General features: G+C 29.5%; 1 protein-coding gene across 4 annotated transcripts in view; it reads left to right on the top strand.

The window, feature by feature from the left end:
• The window catches only part of LOC107165518 (discoidin domain-containing receptor 2-like), a 255,393-nt gene that overhangs the window by 115,449 nt on the left and 119,722 nt on the right, over positions 1-20,222 (top strand). For all 4 annotated transcript variants that reach the window (XM_089219518.1, XM_089219519.1, XM_089219516.1 and 1 more), the window contains one exon: positions 6,566-6,769. In XM_089219518.1, the coding sequence (XP_089075644.1) occupies positions 6,664-6,769 (106 nt within the window). In that variant the 5' untranslated portion in view covers positions 6,566-6,663. The remainder of the gene's footprint in view (positions 1-6,565; positions 6,770-20,222) is intronic.

Genomic DNA, 20,222 nt, shown 5'->3' with positions numbered 1-20,222 from the left:
TTGGAAATTGTAAAGTGTTTCTACTTTAGGTATAATATTTGAACGCAATTGTAATCAGTGTTATTATCAATCACTATATTTAATTAATTTTTAATTTTATAGTACCTACCCCTAATATAATATGACCTTATAGACTAACTTATTTGACTAGTTTGATGTATTTGTAAATATTAGATCAATTCATGTAAAATAAAATATCTTCCATGTCTTTATCATCAGGCCTATTTTTTTTAGTATAAAAAATGTAATGCCGACCAATCACCACAGAATTGGTCCAAATATTGTAATTTAAATAAGTACGAATTTAAAAAAAAAAAAAACACCATATCAGACATAAGAATTTACCCTCACTTGAAAAAAATAGTTTGTAGGTATACATTTTTTAAATGCCAGCCATACAAATCTAAGTATTTGAAAACTAATATGCCTGCGCGTGCAGTGCTCCTACACATTATTGAATTTAAAATTTTAAATAATCAAATTTTAAAAATATACTTAACTAAAGGATGCATTGCTAGGGGAGTGTATTGCGTTTATTACGACCGTCATCAAAGGAGCAGCTAATTGGGGTGTACAGCGAAAAAACCGCATTGCAGGATAAACGGTGCAGTGTGTGTGTGTGAGTATGTGTGTGTGGGTAGTATGCGTTGTTAAAACACCGGTTGCTGTGCGGTCGTTGTTTTAAGATTCGAAGATCGCTAAGAGGTATGGGGAAGGGACGAAGAAGACGCACAAGACGAAAAAAAGCATTGGTTATTCACCGAGTATCCCAAACATCCGAGGTATTGGTATACAGACTGGGGGAGAGGGTGAGCGATACAGTTGTTGGAGCCAAATGCGCTCGTGCGCACAAAAAATCTCTCTGGTCCAGGCGCTTGGCTGTGTGTAGTATATTGTATACGTATATAATAAGCACATTCGTCGGGATAAAGTGAGAGAGAGAGAGTGAGGGAGAGTCACGTGTCTGCGCATAATTTATAATTTCACCTCCACCGCGGCCGTCTATGCCAGCCAGATCGTGTCTTCTGCCGCATATATATATAAACATGTGTATAGTACGGTATAGTGTGTGGGTATTGATTTAAAATCAGCCTATATAATGCGTTCGTATCCACGTATATTATAATATGAGAGTGTGTGGACGGGTTTTGAACACGGATGTGTGTGAAAATCCGATCAAAACGGATGGTCGAAAAATAATGGAAAAAAGAAAAATAATATTAATAAAAAAACACCACGTACACGCGTTCATAATATAAATGCAAAACATTTAAACATAACGTAGTATGTAATAATAATAATAATAATAATATAATATATCCCATCACATGGCAGGGGATGACCGAATTTTTTCCCGAAGTCCGGCACCGACCTTATTATAATAATATCTACAGCGTTCAATCCATTTATTATCGTATACGTTTCGTTTTGTTTTTTTTGCGTTTTTCGTTCTTTTTACTCCTACAAAAAAAACGAGAAATCGCGCGTAAAGTTCACATAATCCAATGAGCACGTATAATAATATACCTTTGGAAATGTTCTTGAAACGTTCGGAGCTGTTTTATCATTAATTTTTATCGAACTCGTTTCGTCGAAAAATAATATTCATAAACACGAGGAGTCTCGTAAAAAAATAATATAACGTTAATCTCGTTGTTATTGTCGCGTAGCCGTATAAATTGCAATAATTAGGACGCTGTTAGTTAATTCTTAAATACCGTGCTCCTGATTTTAATTGTTTTAGTTATTGGATTTCATAGTATTCAGTTTCAACGAGCCATATTAGCTGCAGGTCCTGGAGTAACGAAACCATTATTATTTTTATGAATATTTCATATGCAAAACATTATTTTTAGAACATTGTGATAAAATTTTATAATATTATGATACGCTTGTGTATATATTTGTATATTATATATTAATAGATCGCAATTATACCTATATAAAGTATCACGGGAATTTACGACTAAAATATAAACCATAGATACATATTATAGAATGGATATGATAGTAAGATTGTTATTATCATACGGGAACAGTGGCGTAGTTTGGTCAATGGTCATATTTTTGGGGAAGATAAAATGTTTTTACATTTTACCTCTCCACCCCTGATAAGCATCTCCTATAAGCACAATAAAATATGTATTTACACACGTAACACGAAAACAAATAATTTTAAAAAATACCTGTATATTTTGTCATGAATTAACCTGTCAATTTAACCTGACTCACATAGTATAAATGTATAATCTAGTAAATTTATATACTTTATTTCCCATATTAAGAATCGAGAAATAGATTGCGCTTAGTTTTTTTTTTTTGTAATATTCTTTTTTTCTATTCAATTTTATCCATTGTGTGTGGAATCATTTTTTCTCTTGCTAATATGGATATTATTATTGTAACAAAGAACTGCAGTCGTGAACATGACTGAGTGAGTGTAATGTAATACAACGTATCTCACTGGTACCTATTATATTATGGGAATACGTTTCCAAAGAAAAATATTAAATCAACGAGAATTGTTTTGTCTATGAATATAAATTTTTTTAATTTTATAAGTGTAAATTCCTTAATAATGCGACAATATCATTTGCAATTGTGAATTGTGATATTGAATTTTATTAAAATATCGTTAAGTTAATTATAACATTAATCGGTATTATATTAATCATACTCGTATGTTTACAGTTTAGGAGAACGCCACACCAGCTTGTGTTGTGCGTAAAATATTGGGGGGGGGGGGGCATAAATTAATTGCACATTTTTTTATGGTTATAAATTATAATATAATCTGAAACTGTATTATAAATTATTGTTAAATACTTAAAACATGAATCATATACTACATTGATAAGTAATTTCAAAAACTTTTTATATCAAACACGATTATAATCAGTGAAAATTAAAAATATTTATTATTTACTTTATTTAAGCTGGACAGTGGATTTTCATTATGACATGAAAAAATTGCTCCGGCAGGGGGGCAAATTCCCCTGTCGCCCCTTCCCCCTCACATGTACGCCACTGCTCAGTAGTTCAAATTTAGCTCCGTTAGTTTAAAACTTAGAGTGAATTGACCTCTTATACCTCTCATAAAAATTAAAGGTAACATTATTATCTAGGTTATCACGGAGTTAATCTTATTATATTTTAATTTTAAATCTAGTTATGAGTTATATTTTTAAAATTGTAAATTGTTTGTATATATTAAAATGCTCATAACTCGCTTTAAAATTAATATATAATAAAAATCTCTGTGATAACCTTGATAATAATGTTAACATAAATTTATATAACATGTCAATTCTCTCTAAATTTTAAACTAATGGAGCTAAATTGGAACTTCTGAGCACAAAATTTGGTATATTACGCACTTGTGAGACGAAAACAACACATGCGGGTGTAGCGTCTTCTTAAGTGTCTAAAGAGATTACAATTAATTTAACCTAATAGTATAAATATGTTTTACAAAACAGGTGGATGATTCTCAAAATTCAAATAGTATAACATTCTTGCATTCATTTTTTGAAGCTAATATTATATAAAATTTTACAGTTCCTAATACAAATTAAGGCACTGGTACGAATTTGTGTTAGTTGAAATATTAAGCATTTAAAATAAGAAAATGTGTATACATATATATGTACATGAATAGGTATGTAAAATATATTATGTTTAAAGTGTTTGTTATATTTAATATTCAACGCATCGTACTTAGTTCTAAATACAATTAATTTTTTGAAAATCCATGAAATATAATGCCTACACTAAAAAAATCGTCAAATTTGTTCAAACAATTTTAAAATATATGAAATTATACAAAATAAAAAAGTTAACAAAAGATATGTAAATGGTATGAAAGATAATAATCAAATATGTCAGTATGTATAAAATGTTAACATATTGTATGAACAAATGTAAATTAAAAATAAATAAATAGATGCGATTTATATGAAATAAAACAACGCTTTAAAATAATTTGTGCAAGATAAACATTCTATTTTAAAATATCATAAATATTCAAACATTATATCGTAGGAATAAAATTTATCATTTTTTTTTTTATCAATTATATGTAATAAAAAATATTAAATATAATTTAAATACATTTTTTTTTATGAAGTAACAACTAAATGTATAAAATAACATATTGTATTTATGATGGCTATGCGTTGAATATAATTTGTATTTCACATATTTTAAATTTAATATGAATTTATGTATTAATATTAAATTCTTAGCCCTGGTTACGATGTAAGAATTTTTTATTCACTAATAATATAGTAAGTAATCTGGTAATACAAAAATAAATGATTAATTATTAAAAACGTTTGTATAACTATTGAATTTTGGTATGTATTTTATAAATTACTATGACTATCAAAAATGGCTTTAGAGCTTATGCTATATTGGTTTGGATATTTTACCAGCTATCATTAATTCATTTGACTAGATATCATATTTTGGATCAACTTCGGGTAGGTAGGTACAGAAAATTGACGAGCGTTTTATTTGTTAAAAACTTTTAGGACAGCGGACTCTGGCATAATAATATTTGTTTTTTCTCTTATTATTATTCATTATCCGTGTGACATAATAGTATGATAAATTGCTTTTTGTTATTGATATACACCACCTATATCGATCATAGGACAGTGAAATTTCGTATCAATATAAAATAATAATAATATAAATGAACAAATAAAATAATAAAATATAAATAAATAAATAAAATACAATAATTGACTGCCGTTTATTAAGGAATTATGATTATAATATAGAGGGTTGTATAATAAAAGAGGGTATACGTGTACGGTTGTTTTGCTCATAATATTATCCCAGGAAAAAGCCTGGGGAAATGAAAGTAAAGTGCGTTTGGGACGTCGGAGCCAACGAGAGGAACAATTGTTTTTATTATGATTCGGGAACTATATGCGTCCTTTTTATGCCCCACACGGCGCTAATTTCTCTAGAGTTTATATTTCAGCATATTACACCCAAAAGAGGCGAACTCAAAATAGCCGGAAACTGACCGAAAAATATTAATGGTTCTGCTTTATCGGATTCATAACGTTAAAAATCAAACTGAAATTGCGGCGCGTATGTACGCGAATTGAAATTATTTCAAAGCAGTCTGTCGTGTGTGTATGTGTGTGGCTGATTAATTGCGAAAGTTTCCCACGGTATGGAAGACATTGTTGAAGTATAGTTTTACTGGAATGTCAACCATATTTAGACTTATGTGATTTTGAATATACTTCCCCCGAACTCTATCTCTCGTGGAGTGTTAACCTCGTAAAAACACAATTTTCATTTAAATGATTTATTGTTCGGGACGGAAACTAGATCTGATTGCACTTGATATTAATTTCAGTTTGTTGTTTGTATTGTGTGAATTTCACCAATCTTATCGGTTTATATGCTTTATTTAAGCGGTACATATCTATGCCGTGTCTTTGAAATTAGTCGATGTGTACATTATTATTTTACAATAATTTATAATTTATTTCATCAGTAGACAATAATATGAAGTATAATCATTATACAGCGTTTGGTTTTTACAATATTTATCCACCATAAATATACTGTTAAAAATACATTTTAGATACTAAATATGTAATTTATATTTATGTATACAATATTGATCTTCTGATATAAATAAGATTTACGAATATTTAATTAAATTAAATTTTTAAACACCTACATTGTGTTGTTCTAAATTGACATAATAAACAATCATATTATAATATACGTCTTATGCGTCAACAATTATACTGTACTTATATGTATGCAATTATGTTTAAATATTTGATAAAATATGACGACAATATAGAAATTATAATGGCTATAAAGTCTTTCAAAAATGTATTTTATTGCAACACAACAATACTGTTAGACTTGAAATATTTTGTCGCACGTGCATTTTCATACAGCGGTAAAACTTTCAAATGCTTTACGATCATGGTATGCGTGCGAATGATAGAGAGGAAGTTTACAGTTTTAATAACAAAGGTCTTAAAGTTATATTTCACGCAATTAAAACTGAGTTGATTCTCAATAAGTTTTCGTTTATAACTAAACACTCGTGTTCATTAACGAAAATTACTGAACGTCTTTATCAAGTATGTGTTTAAATGAAAAACCATATATTTGTAGGAATACTCCCAGAATTGAGTATTCAACAGGTATTGTATGGAATTGTAAACTCGATCGGAAAAACAAACTTAATTTAAATCAAACGAACAAACGGGTGATAATTACATCCGTTCCCAGTCCATAGAAGACCTAAGCGAATTTATATGCTCATTTTGTTTAACATCGATGTATAAATATTTAAATAATATATATAATTTACATATGTATGACAAAAAAATATTTTTATATTCCTATTTAAATCATACTACTTATCATAATATACCTAAATTATAGTATCATTTTCCTTCAGTAAATTTATAGTTAAACGAATCAGTGTAATAATAATTATATGTATAGGTAATTGAAATATTATGCTTACCAATGTTTTTTCATATTTAGTGATATATGGTTTTTGTTTGTTTTATAGATATGTTTGAAAACCGTCCTGTTTTATTGGTTCATTGGATATAAAAATACGTGGCAATTAAAACTATATCAGAAGCGACGTGAAATGGTACTCAGGTAATGGACAAACACCTCGCCATGATTCCATTTGCACTGTCCAGCAAGTCGGTCTATTATTGGCTGTGCTTTTTTCTCACAGTTACCATAGTACGACCAGCACATACAAGTAAGTCGTTTCACGTTTGTTCTTATAAATAATTTGATAAAAAGCATACACAGTAGCGTACCAATTCGATATGAAATCTTCAAAATTCTGTTTGTATTTTGAAATAATAAGTTTATTATAATATATATTATTCTTATTTGTTTATTTTTAATCTATGGTTAGGATTTTCATTTTTCATACTATTGTTGTTGAATTTCGAGTTTCCGTACAATGATATATTAAATCTAAAAAGTATTTTAGAAAAAAAAAAAACTTGAAATATGTACATTCTACATAACATTATAATAGAGTATATATAAGCAACAAACAAATCTAACAGTTGTTAAAAAAAAAACAAAATGGAAAAAAAGTGCTTTCTTAATATTTATCATTAACATTTTCCTTAATTAATATTATATTTCATCCTTAATGGAGAAGAAAGGATCTTGGTAATTAAAAGTAGCTTTTAACGTTTTAACGTTCGGTGGTTAAATATATATACGTATAAATTGTTTTTAAGGCCGGAAACACTCGGCGGGAGAGACGAGCAACGTCATTTGTGTCAGGAGGATGTCCGTTACAAAGACATTATATTATAAATAACAGGATTTAATTTCGCACCGCCCATCATACCTTTCATTATGCTAATGTTCGAACGGCTCATAGAGATTATGAAAATACATCTCGGGCAGGAGGTATAAAGCCGGAAGTAACGATTCTCAAATTATATTGACACGGCTGTTTGTATAGGCAAACTGAGTACAGGAGTGCGTTGCTACGGCTTTTTATCATGCGTCACAATATTATGAATCATAATTTAAAAAAAAAAAAAATGGTTTTTTCTTAAAGATAATATAGATTAATAATATTATATAAGTACATAAATCATATTCCATTATAATTATATTTTAATATCAAACGTTGATAAAACATACACCACCATAAAACTGCACAAAATTTCCATAGTACCTACTTATAATAATGTAATATATTGTGTTCATTAAAATATCCTTTGGAGCATAAAATATTTGCGTTGAATGTCGATTTCAGTCTTCAATTGAGTTCAAGTACCTCATTTATATTTTATTACTTTGGCTAACCTAATAATTCTGTTTTTTTCCGTACATTTTAACATTATTATCCTAATAAGGGTTAGAAATATTCTCCGTCTAAAATACACGACAAAATCACATTTATTTGAAATTTAAGTAAGGAAAATCGCGATAAGATAGTTATAAGAATAATATTCAAAATCGAGAAAATATTTTAATGGTTTTGCTTTGTATTTAATTTAGTAAGCCAAACGGAATTTTAGTGACAATAATAATATTTATAAGTAGGTACCTACTTATTATATAATATTATATTACTAGTTATTATAATATTATGACGTATACATGAATTTTCGTTATATTGATTTATTGTTCATTGTAAAATAGTCATTCTGTATAATATTTATAAGTATCTATTTCCTATCATCCATCAAATCTAAACACTATTATTTTCTGAAAGCATAATATTTATTAAATATAAATATACTATTATTATATGATATAATAATAGAAATTTTAACTGTGTTACAAATCAATAATTAATTGTTACAAAAGTGGTAAATCATTTATAAGACGATGTATTAAACTAGATTAAATCATTAAATTGTATTTTTTTTTATTTGAAAACCATAATTACAACATTTTTGATTTATGTTTAATACAATTTAAAATGTATTCAAAGAACTGACTATATGGTATAAATAGAAATGTATATATATTTTATTTTGAACATTCAAGTATTATCTCTTGTAAATTAATGACCATTTATACATTTTTAAATTAGATAAATATAATAAAATTTAAAAATAACAAATTGATTAAAACCTAGTTTAAATAGTCATGAATTTAATTTATATTTATATGATTAAAAATAAGATTACATTAGCATAACATGATTTTAAATAAATTCTAATATTGTTTTCTTTTTTTAGTAGAAACTAAAAAAATTAAGTGACAATAAAAACTGTTTATTTGATGATTTATTTTTTTACGATATTGGAATTTTACAATACTAACAAACCCAAATTGGAATCTACGACTTATTTCAAATCAATAGACATGCTATATGAAGCTTTTAGAGCACTTTTACTACCTTAAAAAGAGGTTTCTGAAATAAAACATTATTGCTTAACCAATAGCTTTCTGGTTTTACCGAGAGTTTAATATATTGTCTTCATTTCATTCAACAACCCCATATAAAAGACATTCTAATAAATAAAATAGAAAACCTTTTGCTCCCGTTATATTAAAAAAAAATATATAGTTATCATTCACAATAAAAGTTTATCTAATTTAATAATTATCATTTACGAAACTTGTTCAGGAATTGAATGTACTTTACAGAGTTATAGATCAAAACGAAAAAGAAAACATATCAGGAGTGTGTTGAAATTGATAATGGGATCGAATCGATAAATTATAGATTATTGCCATTGAAAAAATTTAAATAGGATATAAAAATGAGGTAAAGAATTTAAAGTTTAATCCCAAATGGGCCAACGTGTTTTGGGGCCATTACGTTTTTCTACTATCACAAAAATGACTACAAACTCGATTGTTCGTTTTATCGGAAAATCATTTTACCTATTTTGTTATAACCGGTAAGGACTTTTATTCATTCAAGCTGTAATAGCACAACTCTTTTTTTTTTAAGAAAAAGAAACCGTTTAGTTTAGTTAACGGTATCTTTTTGATCGGAGATCAGTCGCGCGGAAAACTGTTTTTCCTACTATTTTTATTTTATTCGTTATTTTTCAATACCCCAGTTCTTTATTTCCGTTTCTTTTCGGATTTACCCTTCATTTTTTATTTCACCCCAAGAAAAGACACAGCTGGGCCCTAGAGACGCGTCCACACGAGGGGTCGCTGAAACAACAGGCACGACCGCACGAAAGTTTATCGATCGGTCAAAGTTCAAACGTGTCTCTGTGCGAACTTTGGTAGTCAATCACTGAATCTCACCAGGTGAAGATACTGCAATGAACAAAAAAGACAAATATCAAGATTGATTATTCAATTGAAAAAAGAAATGTTTGTTGAAATATTTTGTGACGAATGGCAAAGTATTGTAGTACATTTTCCATTATTATGTCCGCGAGTTCTTATTTTGTTTTTTAACTCGATTGATAGAAACTTATAGTCTCAATTCTCAGGGACACCGTTATCTTCCCAGCGGTGGGTAGGTTAGGAAATACGATTACCACGGTTCTTATACGGCGTTGTGTTGCGCTGAAACGGAAGCTCTTTGAGCGTGAAATAAACTGGTACTTTCTTAACGGTCAAAGTAACAATATCTACATCCTCTCAGAGCCAACACAGAAACTTTCACTACAACCGTAAAGTTTTCTTTTGACCTGACATGGCCGCAAGTATGTTGAAATTAGAGTCTATTCACTATCCTTAAGTCTCCAAAATCAGACAATACATAATAACTCGGGATAATCTTAAGGAACAACAACAAAGACATAATGTTCTGATAATCGAAGATTATTTCTATAGTAGCTTATCTTATCGACTTTCATGTCATTCAGATTGTATATTATAATATGTTTATTGATTAAAATAAAGTTGTTTGCTTAAATTAATACACCATCGCATGTAGTTTATTATTAGAGTTGTGACTGTTCTGAGGAGTTATTTCAGATACTGTATTTTTAATAAGCGTAGTTAAAATAAATAATGCTCTAAATACAAGAAGTAAATATTATTTAAAATAATATTATTCATATCATATTGTTTAAAATAAATTTATATGTTTTCGCAAAGTATTTCATATTATTCAGTTTTATCAAATTATACCGACAATACGGAAATAGTTATGTTTATATAATTTAATTATATAAACACTTAATAAATATGTTTATGTAAATAATAACCCTTATATCACAATGGCCTATGTCGCCGAAGCTAAATTTTGTAAATAAAAATAAATTCATTTCAATAAATTTAAAACAAAATGGCAACAATTTAAAAGTATTTTAAGTTTTATGTAAATAAAATTAAAAATATAGTTTAAATATAAATTGTATTATTTCATTGTTTAACTGTATACACTAATTGAAAAATCGATTTCAACAATATCATAAAATTTTTATTCATTTATAATTCAACAAAATAAAATTATTTCTTACATCGGTCGATAGTTATTTTGACAAGAAAATACGAGCAATAAAATAGTACTTACTCTCTATATATTATATTAAAAAATATTTTATTATTTTATATTTTATTGTTTACTACTATGATAGTATGATAGTCAATGACAGTTTCTTAAACTTTACAATACATGACCTGTTCATCTGACGTCCAGAAAATATCGAATTTATATTATTAATTCCATTTAGCTTATATAGAATTCCGGACGGAAATATCTCTTATTTTTCATTTTCATAAAAGCAATTTTACAAGACAATAGTACAGAAATTCATTATAACGGTATTGGAGAGTATATATTTTATCCATATAGTCCGTAGGGAGAGGAATATGAAAAAAAAAAGAAAAATCCAAAAGTAACCGCCGGTCCCTTTTTAAATATTAAATACACTTCACATCCGAACCATCGTTTCTCTGAGCATTCATATTTAATAATATAAAAAAAATTCTTCTTTCTAAAGCGTCAGTGTACAAGTTTTATGACCGGTGAATTCAGTTTGACAGGTTATGAAAGTGGTGGGGCACGAGTTGATGGCAGTGAAGTGAAGGGAGACCCGAGGGAAATTACACGGGGGTCCAAATGAAAAATACCGGGAAATTCACTTAAAACAACCCAGAATATTTTATGATTATTATTAGTCTTGTTTTTTGCTCTGGTTGTTATTCTCTGGCCCAAAATAGCTTCTCTCCCTCGCCGTCACCATTCATATTTTTTTACGCTACTTTTACGATACAGTCCATCAGATTAACTTTTTTCTTAACAATTTTACGACGTTTTCATCGAAAAAAATTGAACTGAATCATTTGTGGCGGCAATTTGCAAAACAAATATTTTTTTTTTTTTTTATTGTACCTAAGTATATGAGTAAAAATAAAAAAAAGAAATAACGATAAAGCTCAAAATTAGTCATGAGGAAATATTTAAAGCGTTTACCGTAATATTTTTTAAACATTGTAGGGAGAAAATGTTTTAAAAAAATATTTTGTATTCTGAAAACGTATAATATATTCTACTGACCAAAATATGCTTCTAGAATACTAAAATTATGTTTAAATAATCGAATTGTTGACAGTGAGAGGTACACTTGAAATAATTTTTATAATCCACTATAAATATGAAATGTACTTTTTTAGTTTTTGCATTCAAATTAGTTTAATTCAAAATTTCTCTGGATGGATTGATAATTAAAATAATAAGTAACTAATTACTAAATACAGTGGTTTGTTTAATCAATTATGATACGTATACACACACACACACACACACACCTATAAAATATATATAACGTATATAATAACAATACACTTTTTAATGATCTGTTATAATATTTTCGTTATTGTTAAAGGTAAAATTATAAAATTTTTGGATATCTCATTAAAATGACACAATATAAATATTTTTCAGCAGATGGGCGAAAAAAAATTACTTTTGTTTTTAATTAAAACATTAAGAATTAAAAAACTTATTTTCACAATTGGAATAGGTAGTAGGTACTCGTATAAATATTAGATTCATCAACATTTTCCCGGTATTTACTTTGATGTAATTCCCGGTAGACCGATCGTGAACTTTTTTTCCACCCTCGTTGTATCTGAAAAAGTAATTTAGATCAGACCTAGGATCATGCGCTCGCGCCGAGTTTTCATTCTTCTGTCCCCTGTCTATCGATTACTAACTTCCCTACGCAGTCTGTCTTCGTAGTGCTTTAATTAAAGGTCTCTTGCTCTTCTGGCGTTCCAGTGAAAAGTTTCCTCTTTAATTAACGCCGATAATTATACCGTCGTGGTGACAGTTTATCCGTGTACGCGCCGCCTTCCTCTCCCCGCCACCATCGACATGTCACCGTTATCGGAAAGCATAGTATTCCATTCCGTCATCCGGAAACTCATACGCATACGTTGTCGATCAGCTGATTAAATAAAACATTAATCTCTTTTGGTTTAGGCGGCGGCGGCGCGTACTCGGCCTGCGAACACGATGACGATGACTGCAGTTTCCGCAATTGATCAGGAAAATCCTACCGAATGCGTATAATAGTATAGTGCGCACCAGTCCCTATTTTTATGTGCACCACAAAATATGTACAATCGTGCACTCAGATCTACCAAACAAAAATCAAATAATATAACAGCAACTATGAAATATGAGTATTTCTTGAATTTTTTTGTTTTTTATTTAATTAAATTTTTAAATTAATATATATATATATATATATATATGTATATACTATATATACATATGTATGTATGTAACACAATGCTTTTTCTAAGACAGTATAGTGAGAATAAAATTTCCGTTTAAAGCAGTAAAATTAAGTGTACAGTTCGAAATTTTACAAATTATAGGACCTGATGCGCGATTTAAACCCTCCACGAAAAATAATGGTATCGTGTATGTATGTGGAAGAGAAAAATGTACCTACACTATAATACTCAGCATCATTCTCGTGACAACTGCTATAACGGATAAATGCACTAACCGGATGCTCCGAGGGATTTGGCCAGGACATAAATCTCGACGCCACTGTCTATATATAATACCGCCACACTTCCGTCGCGCTCACGTGCGATATGAATAACTGAAAACGATGTTAGAACACAACTTACTCTTATTACCTACGCTTATCGGTCGATATCGCCGAAACTCGTGGGATCGTCGTACCTGTATCATAATACCCATGTTATAGCATAAAGAAGAGAATATTATTATTGGGCTTTGATAGCCCGTATTTTTTTATTTTTGAGGGGAAGAGATGGCATACATTTAGGGAGACTAAGTCCTCCTACTAACTCTCTCTCTCACTTTCGGCGCAAAAATATATTATTATATAGTATTTGCGTGTATATCATAGGTATCGATGAAGATTCACTTTGCGTATAACCGTTATTGACGTTACGACATTATACGTCGTTCTCGGACGAATCTGTCGTGTTCGTGAAATCGGCTTTGAAGTGGGAACTTGTTTTAGCATTTGCAAAATTTGATGATAAGGCGCGAGCGTCCTCGTCCACATTGTTTCGTCATTGTTTCGATTATTCACTGTGGGCAACACGTATAGGCATGATACGTGCCGTTCCATCAAAATGTTAACATTATTAATTTCCATTGTTCCGTGTAATGTTATGAAATTTTAGCCTTTTGTATTAGAGGTCTGTTAGCTGCCGACAACTACGGATATATGTTTCCCGCAATTTAAATAGGCTCTTGTTATCCGAGTATGGGACCATAATGAACATGAACTTTACATCAAAAGGTGTCCTCTATCATTAAGAGAAAAATGTGTACACACACACACATATATTTTATAATGATGTATTATGTACCTATATATAAGTATATTCATTATTATTAACGACCTTTTGAGCTTCGTGAAAATGAATTTCGTGACCAGGGGGAGCGTGGTAATTATATGTTTTTTTTCGCTTTCCTCGAGTGCTCTTGTTATACAATACGCTGGTGATATAGAACAGTGTTTCTCAAACTTTTAATTTTAATTTTCACTTAACGCTGAAAATCCTGGTATTTATTCAGTTATCATTATTGCCACGACTTTGCTCCCGGTGGGACGGGTGAAAACAAATAACGGCATTGTACAGAGTTTTCGTTTACTGGAGGATCGAGTTAAAATATTATGATAATAACAGGTTTAACGAAAATCAAACAACGTTCGAATTGCTCACCGAAACTCTTGTCTGCAATGTAGGTTAACTCGTACCTGCTGTGTGCATGTCTTCTCGAACGTTTCAATATTACGTATATCTCATTGCTATCGTTATACCCATACTGTTATTATTATTATTATTTTGCACGCGCACGTCTATGGTACATATCGACTATACTGAGCTGTATTATGATTGTCGTACACGTCATTATTCTGCTCGACGAGCCGTATAATATATTTACTCTTCGTCCCCGCGCGTACCTATAAGATTATGTTAGCCGCTGTGTGCGAGCGCGAAAAAATTATCGTTGAGAGAAACACTACTCTGAAGGCCTTGCAAAAAGTCGCTCGAGGTACGGCGGCTCAGTTAAATTTGATTTATAGAAAAAGGTTTCTGTCAAACGGGTCTCTTCACCGTTTCTGGATCTTATTAAACGTGTAACGACCTCCGAGGCAATATATTAAACAAATATTGTTTCACCCGTGTAACCGCACCGAAGTTTAATAGGGTATTAAAAAATATCGAGAGCCAACCCACGCCCGTGGAGGCACAAAGGGGTCGTGTGGAGTGGAAAAATTGAAAATTCAACCCCCAAAAACTCTTTACCGCTGTACCACAGCGCTGACCGTGGCGGTAAGTGCGGCCCACCCGGCGGGTAGGAAGAAATTAATTTCTCTTGCCCTTCTGGGCCCGAAAGCACTTTCAAACAACAATAGTTATTCCAAGGACTATAAGGAGTAACCCAACAGCAGAATGGAAAGTCGTGTTTACAAAAGTACAAGAACTATATACATTAAATTCAAGAATAATATAAAACAACATCACATCAAAAATTAAATAAATAAAATGCTGAGGTCCCGTGTTTTTGAAATTCTTATTATTTTTTTTTTCTTTCATTTGCCCTATTATTCGTGTTTAATCGTTATCTTATAGTGTTCCTGAGTTTTATGCGTAAAATAAAATGTTTAATCAATCTATTTTTATCTCAAATTTTAGATGATTCTGTCTTGGAAGTATTGGTTTGATTTGTTAGCATTTATTTCAATAAGAACCTGCAATGCATAGGTACTTAGTTTATTATTTTACCAATAATAATTATCGTTAAATATTTATGTCCATTTTTTACTTACTACAATGAAATTTATATTGTTTTTATTTAAATTGATTTTAATTCAAACAAATGAAAGCCTGCTTAACTTGTCATTAACCCCAGAATGATATATTTTAGATTAAGTAGAATTTCAAATTGGTAGAAACACAATCGCTCCCTAAGATATATAATGAACTTGAGTATTATAATATTCTATCAATTGTGGTCCTATATATATATATATTGAAATTTAATTTAATTGCATAGTATAGTTTTATGACAATTGGATACTAAAGTTGAGGTTCACGGCTTCAAATAAAAAGTTAACTACACATAATATCATTAGGCCCTTTATCGATTATACTAATTGCAATTTATTAGCGCTGAACTTTTTTCTTTGCCTATATAGTATTGACAAAACGATTTTTTGTGCTAAATGAGAGGAATATTCTTCTCTTTGATTTTTATTCACTATAATATATTCACTGATTAAATTTTCACTCTGTAATCAGTGCTACGTCCTATATTATGGTGTTAATTTAATTAATTTCCCATTGCGCATGGGTATGTTTTTATACACGTGTCACGTGTGTATGTTAAAATTACGTATTGAAACAGATTTTACATCACTCAGTCACGTAAGTGCAACTTACTGCATTTTAAAACTTTTTGACTGGTACAGGCAGTTTTGAAAGTATAACAAAATATTAAATAAATAATTCAGAATCGTTCAAATTCATAGTAATATTAACTGTAGTAGGTACTTGTTAGTATTTTGATAAAGTATTTATTATTTCATCTGTACAAAAAAAAATGTATGTATTTCCATTCATTTTTACAAACATAACCTTACGATTTTTCAAACAAAATAGTCGCCGAAGTTATATTATGCCAATAGTGTTGGTATTCAACGGTTTACTAATAAATACTAGTATAATTGATAAAAAATAAAATCAATACAATCAAAAACTTTAAACATTAAACACTTACCCTAAGCGTAATTCTATGTAATATAATATAATTATATTTTATTAATTTTTTTAATTTTTTTGTTTTCATATTTATTTTAATATAATAATAAAATTAATAATGATAATAATACGTATTATTTATCACGTTTTTTGAATTGTTTATTAATTATTTTGCAATCGATTGTTCTTATACAAAATGTAAATATTAAACTACCTATATATTAGTAATAACAACTTAATAGTTCCAAACATAGAATTTGTCAATCATTTGTAATCAGTGTTTGAAATTTGTGAAACATAAAAAATATGTAGGGAAAATTGGGGTATGAATCCATCATAGGCATTTAATATTTAGCTCGAAAAACAATATTATTTATTTATTTGCCAATATAATTTTGCCTTATGTAATTGAAACGATAACATTCTTATACATTTGAACTTCTATTCTATAATGAAATAATTTGCATTGATAATATTTATAAAATAGATTTTTATAGAAAAAATTTGAAAAATATAATATTTTCTTACCCAGAAAATTTATGAGAGATAGAACTGTAATACGACCAAACTATATAAAATGTGTATTTATTTTTTTAATAGTCATTTGTTTTATAGTTATTATATTATTATCTTAAATAATACATATAACGCATAATGCAATTTAAAAAATATTTTATAGTAAGTTTTATTTTGATTGTTTCATATGTATTTCGTAAGGTTAAAACAAAATCATATGGTTTGTGCTGCAGTTCACGAAAAATAATAGATTAAATATTTAGAACAAAATATTTAACACTTTCACAGTGGATATTTTACAAGTAATTTTTCTATATAGGTTTAGGTTAGGTTAGAGAGAAAAATATTAAAATTATTTTCAAGGAGTCCTTGCGGAAGACGTTTGTGTTGTCGGTTAAACCCTCGCCCTGCCGATTTCCACCGGTGTACATATTATATGACATTGTATATGTATGTGGTTCGACCAGAGGTCGAGATTACTTTTGTTGATTGTGTAAAGTTTTTATGTGACTACAGGGGACTTACGCGTTATACCTCCTTATATACACAAACACACACCCAAGTCTCCCGGGGGAACATGATGACGTGGTCAGCTCGCGCTCATACATATTCATTAAAATTTTCCCGTCGAATTCGTGAGCGAAACATGCACACCACCGACGTAGTCAAGTTTTGCATTCTCGAGTTTTATTCTCCTGTGCTTTGCAGTCCCGTGTAAGACTTCTGGTCGACCCAGTGGGACGCTCGCGGGTCTATGACGTCTATTGAATAAACTCCACATCTTGCCACACTCTGCTGCAGCAGCTGTAACAAGCGTAGGTATATGCTCTGGACGATGCGGGGTATATACATATACTCTAAACTCGCATGTATATGTGCATGTATACATCATAGATATACGTGTTGATACGAGTGTTTGCGAAACAAGTTATGCTTTTGGCGCTCCCGGGGACGGACCCTGCAGTGTACCGACGGAATTCAATGGTTGGCGGGTCTTAAGTACCTTACCCATCTCGTGCAGAGTTACTTGATTTCGAAAATTGGGTTAACGTACAAAAGGGGCGCAAGCCGCTAAACCACCGCCTCGCTCTGTACATACCTATAATATATATATATATATACGCGCGATACCTATGTCTATTTGTCTATGCGAACGAAATTAAATTAATTTTAACCACTCCTCGTCTTACTGCAAGGATAATAATTTATTTACTACAACAGCAGGAATTAATAATTTATGCACCGCATCACTATAGAATCTAAAGTAAATGTTTTCATTAACGGTGTATCATAAAAGTATCTTCGTTGTTGTCTTAGCTAAATATGATGTGTCGTGGGAACGATTTTTCAAAACATTAAACATTAAAAAAATATATTCTATGCAACATCATATCGAAAATTATCTCATTTCATTTTACCATGAGTGTATGTGCGTATAATACTCGTATGTGAATATAGTAAGCACCTCCTATCAACATAGGAATTAGGCAATTATCGTTACATAAAGTTATACAAGCTAATTGTAAGTTATAGTTAATTAGTTATAAGTAATTGTATGTTCGTTCCCTGAATTGGTAAGTTGACCGTACCTCAGCAACCACCGGAGAGCTATTGAAATTTAGTTGGCATCACCACTCGCTCACAACTGGTAAATCTATCCAAAGAAATTCTAAGTTAAAATTATTATGGGTACCTTATCAGTTCTGAGAATGAAAGTTCAATTTTTTCATTTATCATTAAACAACTTTAACTTAGGTACTATTCGTTAGGATTAATTTGGCAACGAAGGAGTTTGTCATTTAAAATCTAATTCTTTTGATAAATTTAGAACAGTCAACTCATCTCTTACAGTTTTTCTGGGAAGATTTTACCATGGTCCCCACTAAATAATGGCCACTTAACAGATGTTATTTAATTATATTTCAAAATTTTTAAAATATGACTATTATTCTTAAATCCCATAATACGTGCAATTTGCACCAACAAGTATAGATTATATAATGCCATCGATTTTTTAATATTTTACATTAAGAATATATTTTTACTTTAGTAAAAAATGATGTGTTAAATTTTATACGTTGTTCTTTTCATCATAAAAATTTTAGCATACAATAAACGAATAACACTATTATGTTTATTAGATCGTAGGAGAGTATAATAATAAAGTAAGTGGGTCAGGTAACTAAACGTTAATATTTTATAATCCTAATAGCTTGATGCATACGTTTATATAGAAATTATAAATCCAATAAACTAATTTCTCTACAAGTATTATCAATATATATAATATATATAATATATATTATTCTTATCATAATATTTAATTTTATTTAATAAAGAACCTATATTATGTTGTGTATATAATCCGATCAAATTGTTGACGTGCACCAATACATGTAAATGATTAACTCGTATGAATTTGAATATCAAAATATATCAAACATATAAATAAGGAAATCTCACAAAAGTGACGTCTATTGTGGAATGTTATCTCTTATAACAGCTGATGCCCCAGAGAAATGACTAAATGTTATACTTCCTTGTCACTTATTTTGATGGATAACTTACGTCGTATTACTAAAATGTATTAATTAAGAGTAAAATGGTTGTTCGTTTTGACGATTCTAATACCAATTTTTCCGAGAATTAATATAATAATTTTCCTTCATAAAATTTTCTCTCATATTTCTGGATTTATAAATAGATTTATGTATGATATATTTAATGGCATGCCAAGAATTTGCCGTAACACATGTGTTATATTGAATTAGGCTCAAATGCGATTTATTATTTAAACAAATAATTAATATATTCGTTTTTTAACGTCCTAGTATATTAATGTGTTTTGCAAAGATTAATCATTTAATGTTCGAATAAAGCACGGCATTATATTATTCGTTTTAGAATTTATAGGAGCAAACGTTATAGAAATTGAGTCAAATAAATAATTTAGTTCAAGGAAAGCACAATAAATGTTGCTTGATACGTCTTTCCAGTCATGGTAATTTTATTTTATTTATCCTGAAAAT

Source organism: Diuraphis noxia, unplaced genomic scaffold (genome assembly GCF_037042655.1).
Source record: "Diuraphis noxia isolate RWA-SAM2 unplaced genomic scaffold, SU_Dnox_SAM2 contig0002, whole genome shotgun sequence".
Classification (NCBI taxonomy): Eukaryota; Metazoa; Arthropoda; class Insecta; order Hemiptera; family Aphididae; genus Diuraphis; species Diuraphis noxia.
Note: the sequence above shows the minus strand (reverse complement) of the source record. Positions and strands in the feature narration are given on the sequence as shown.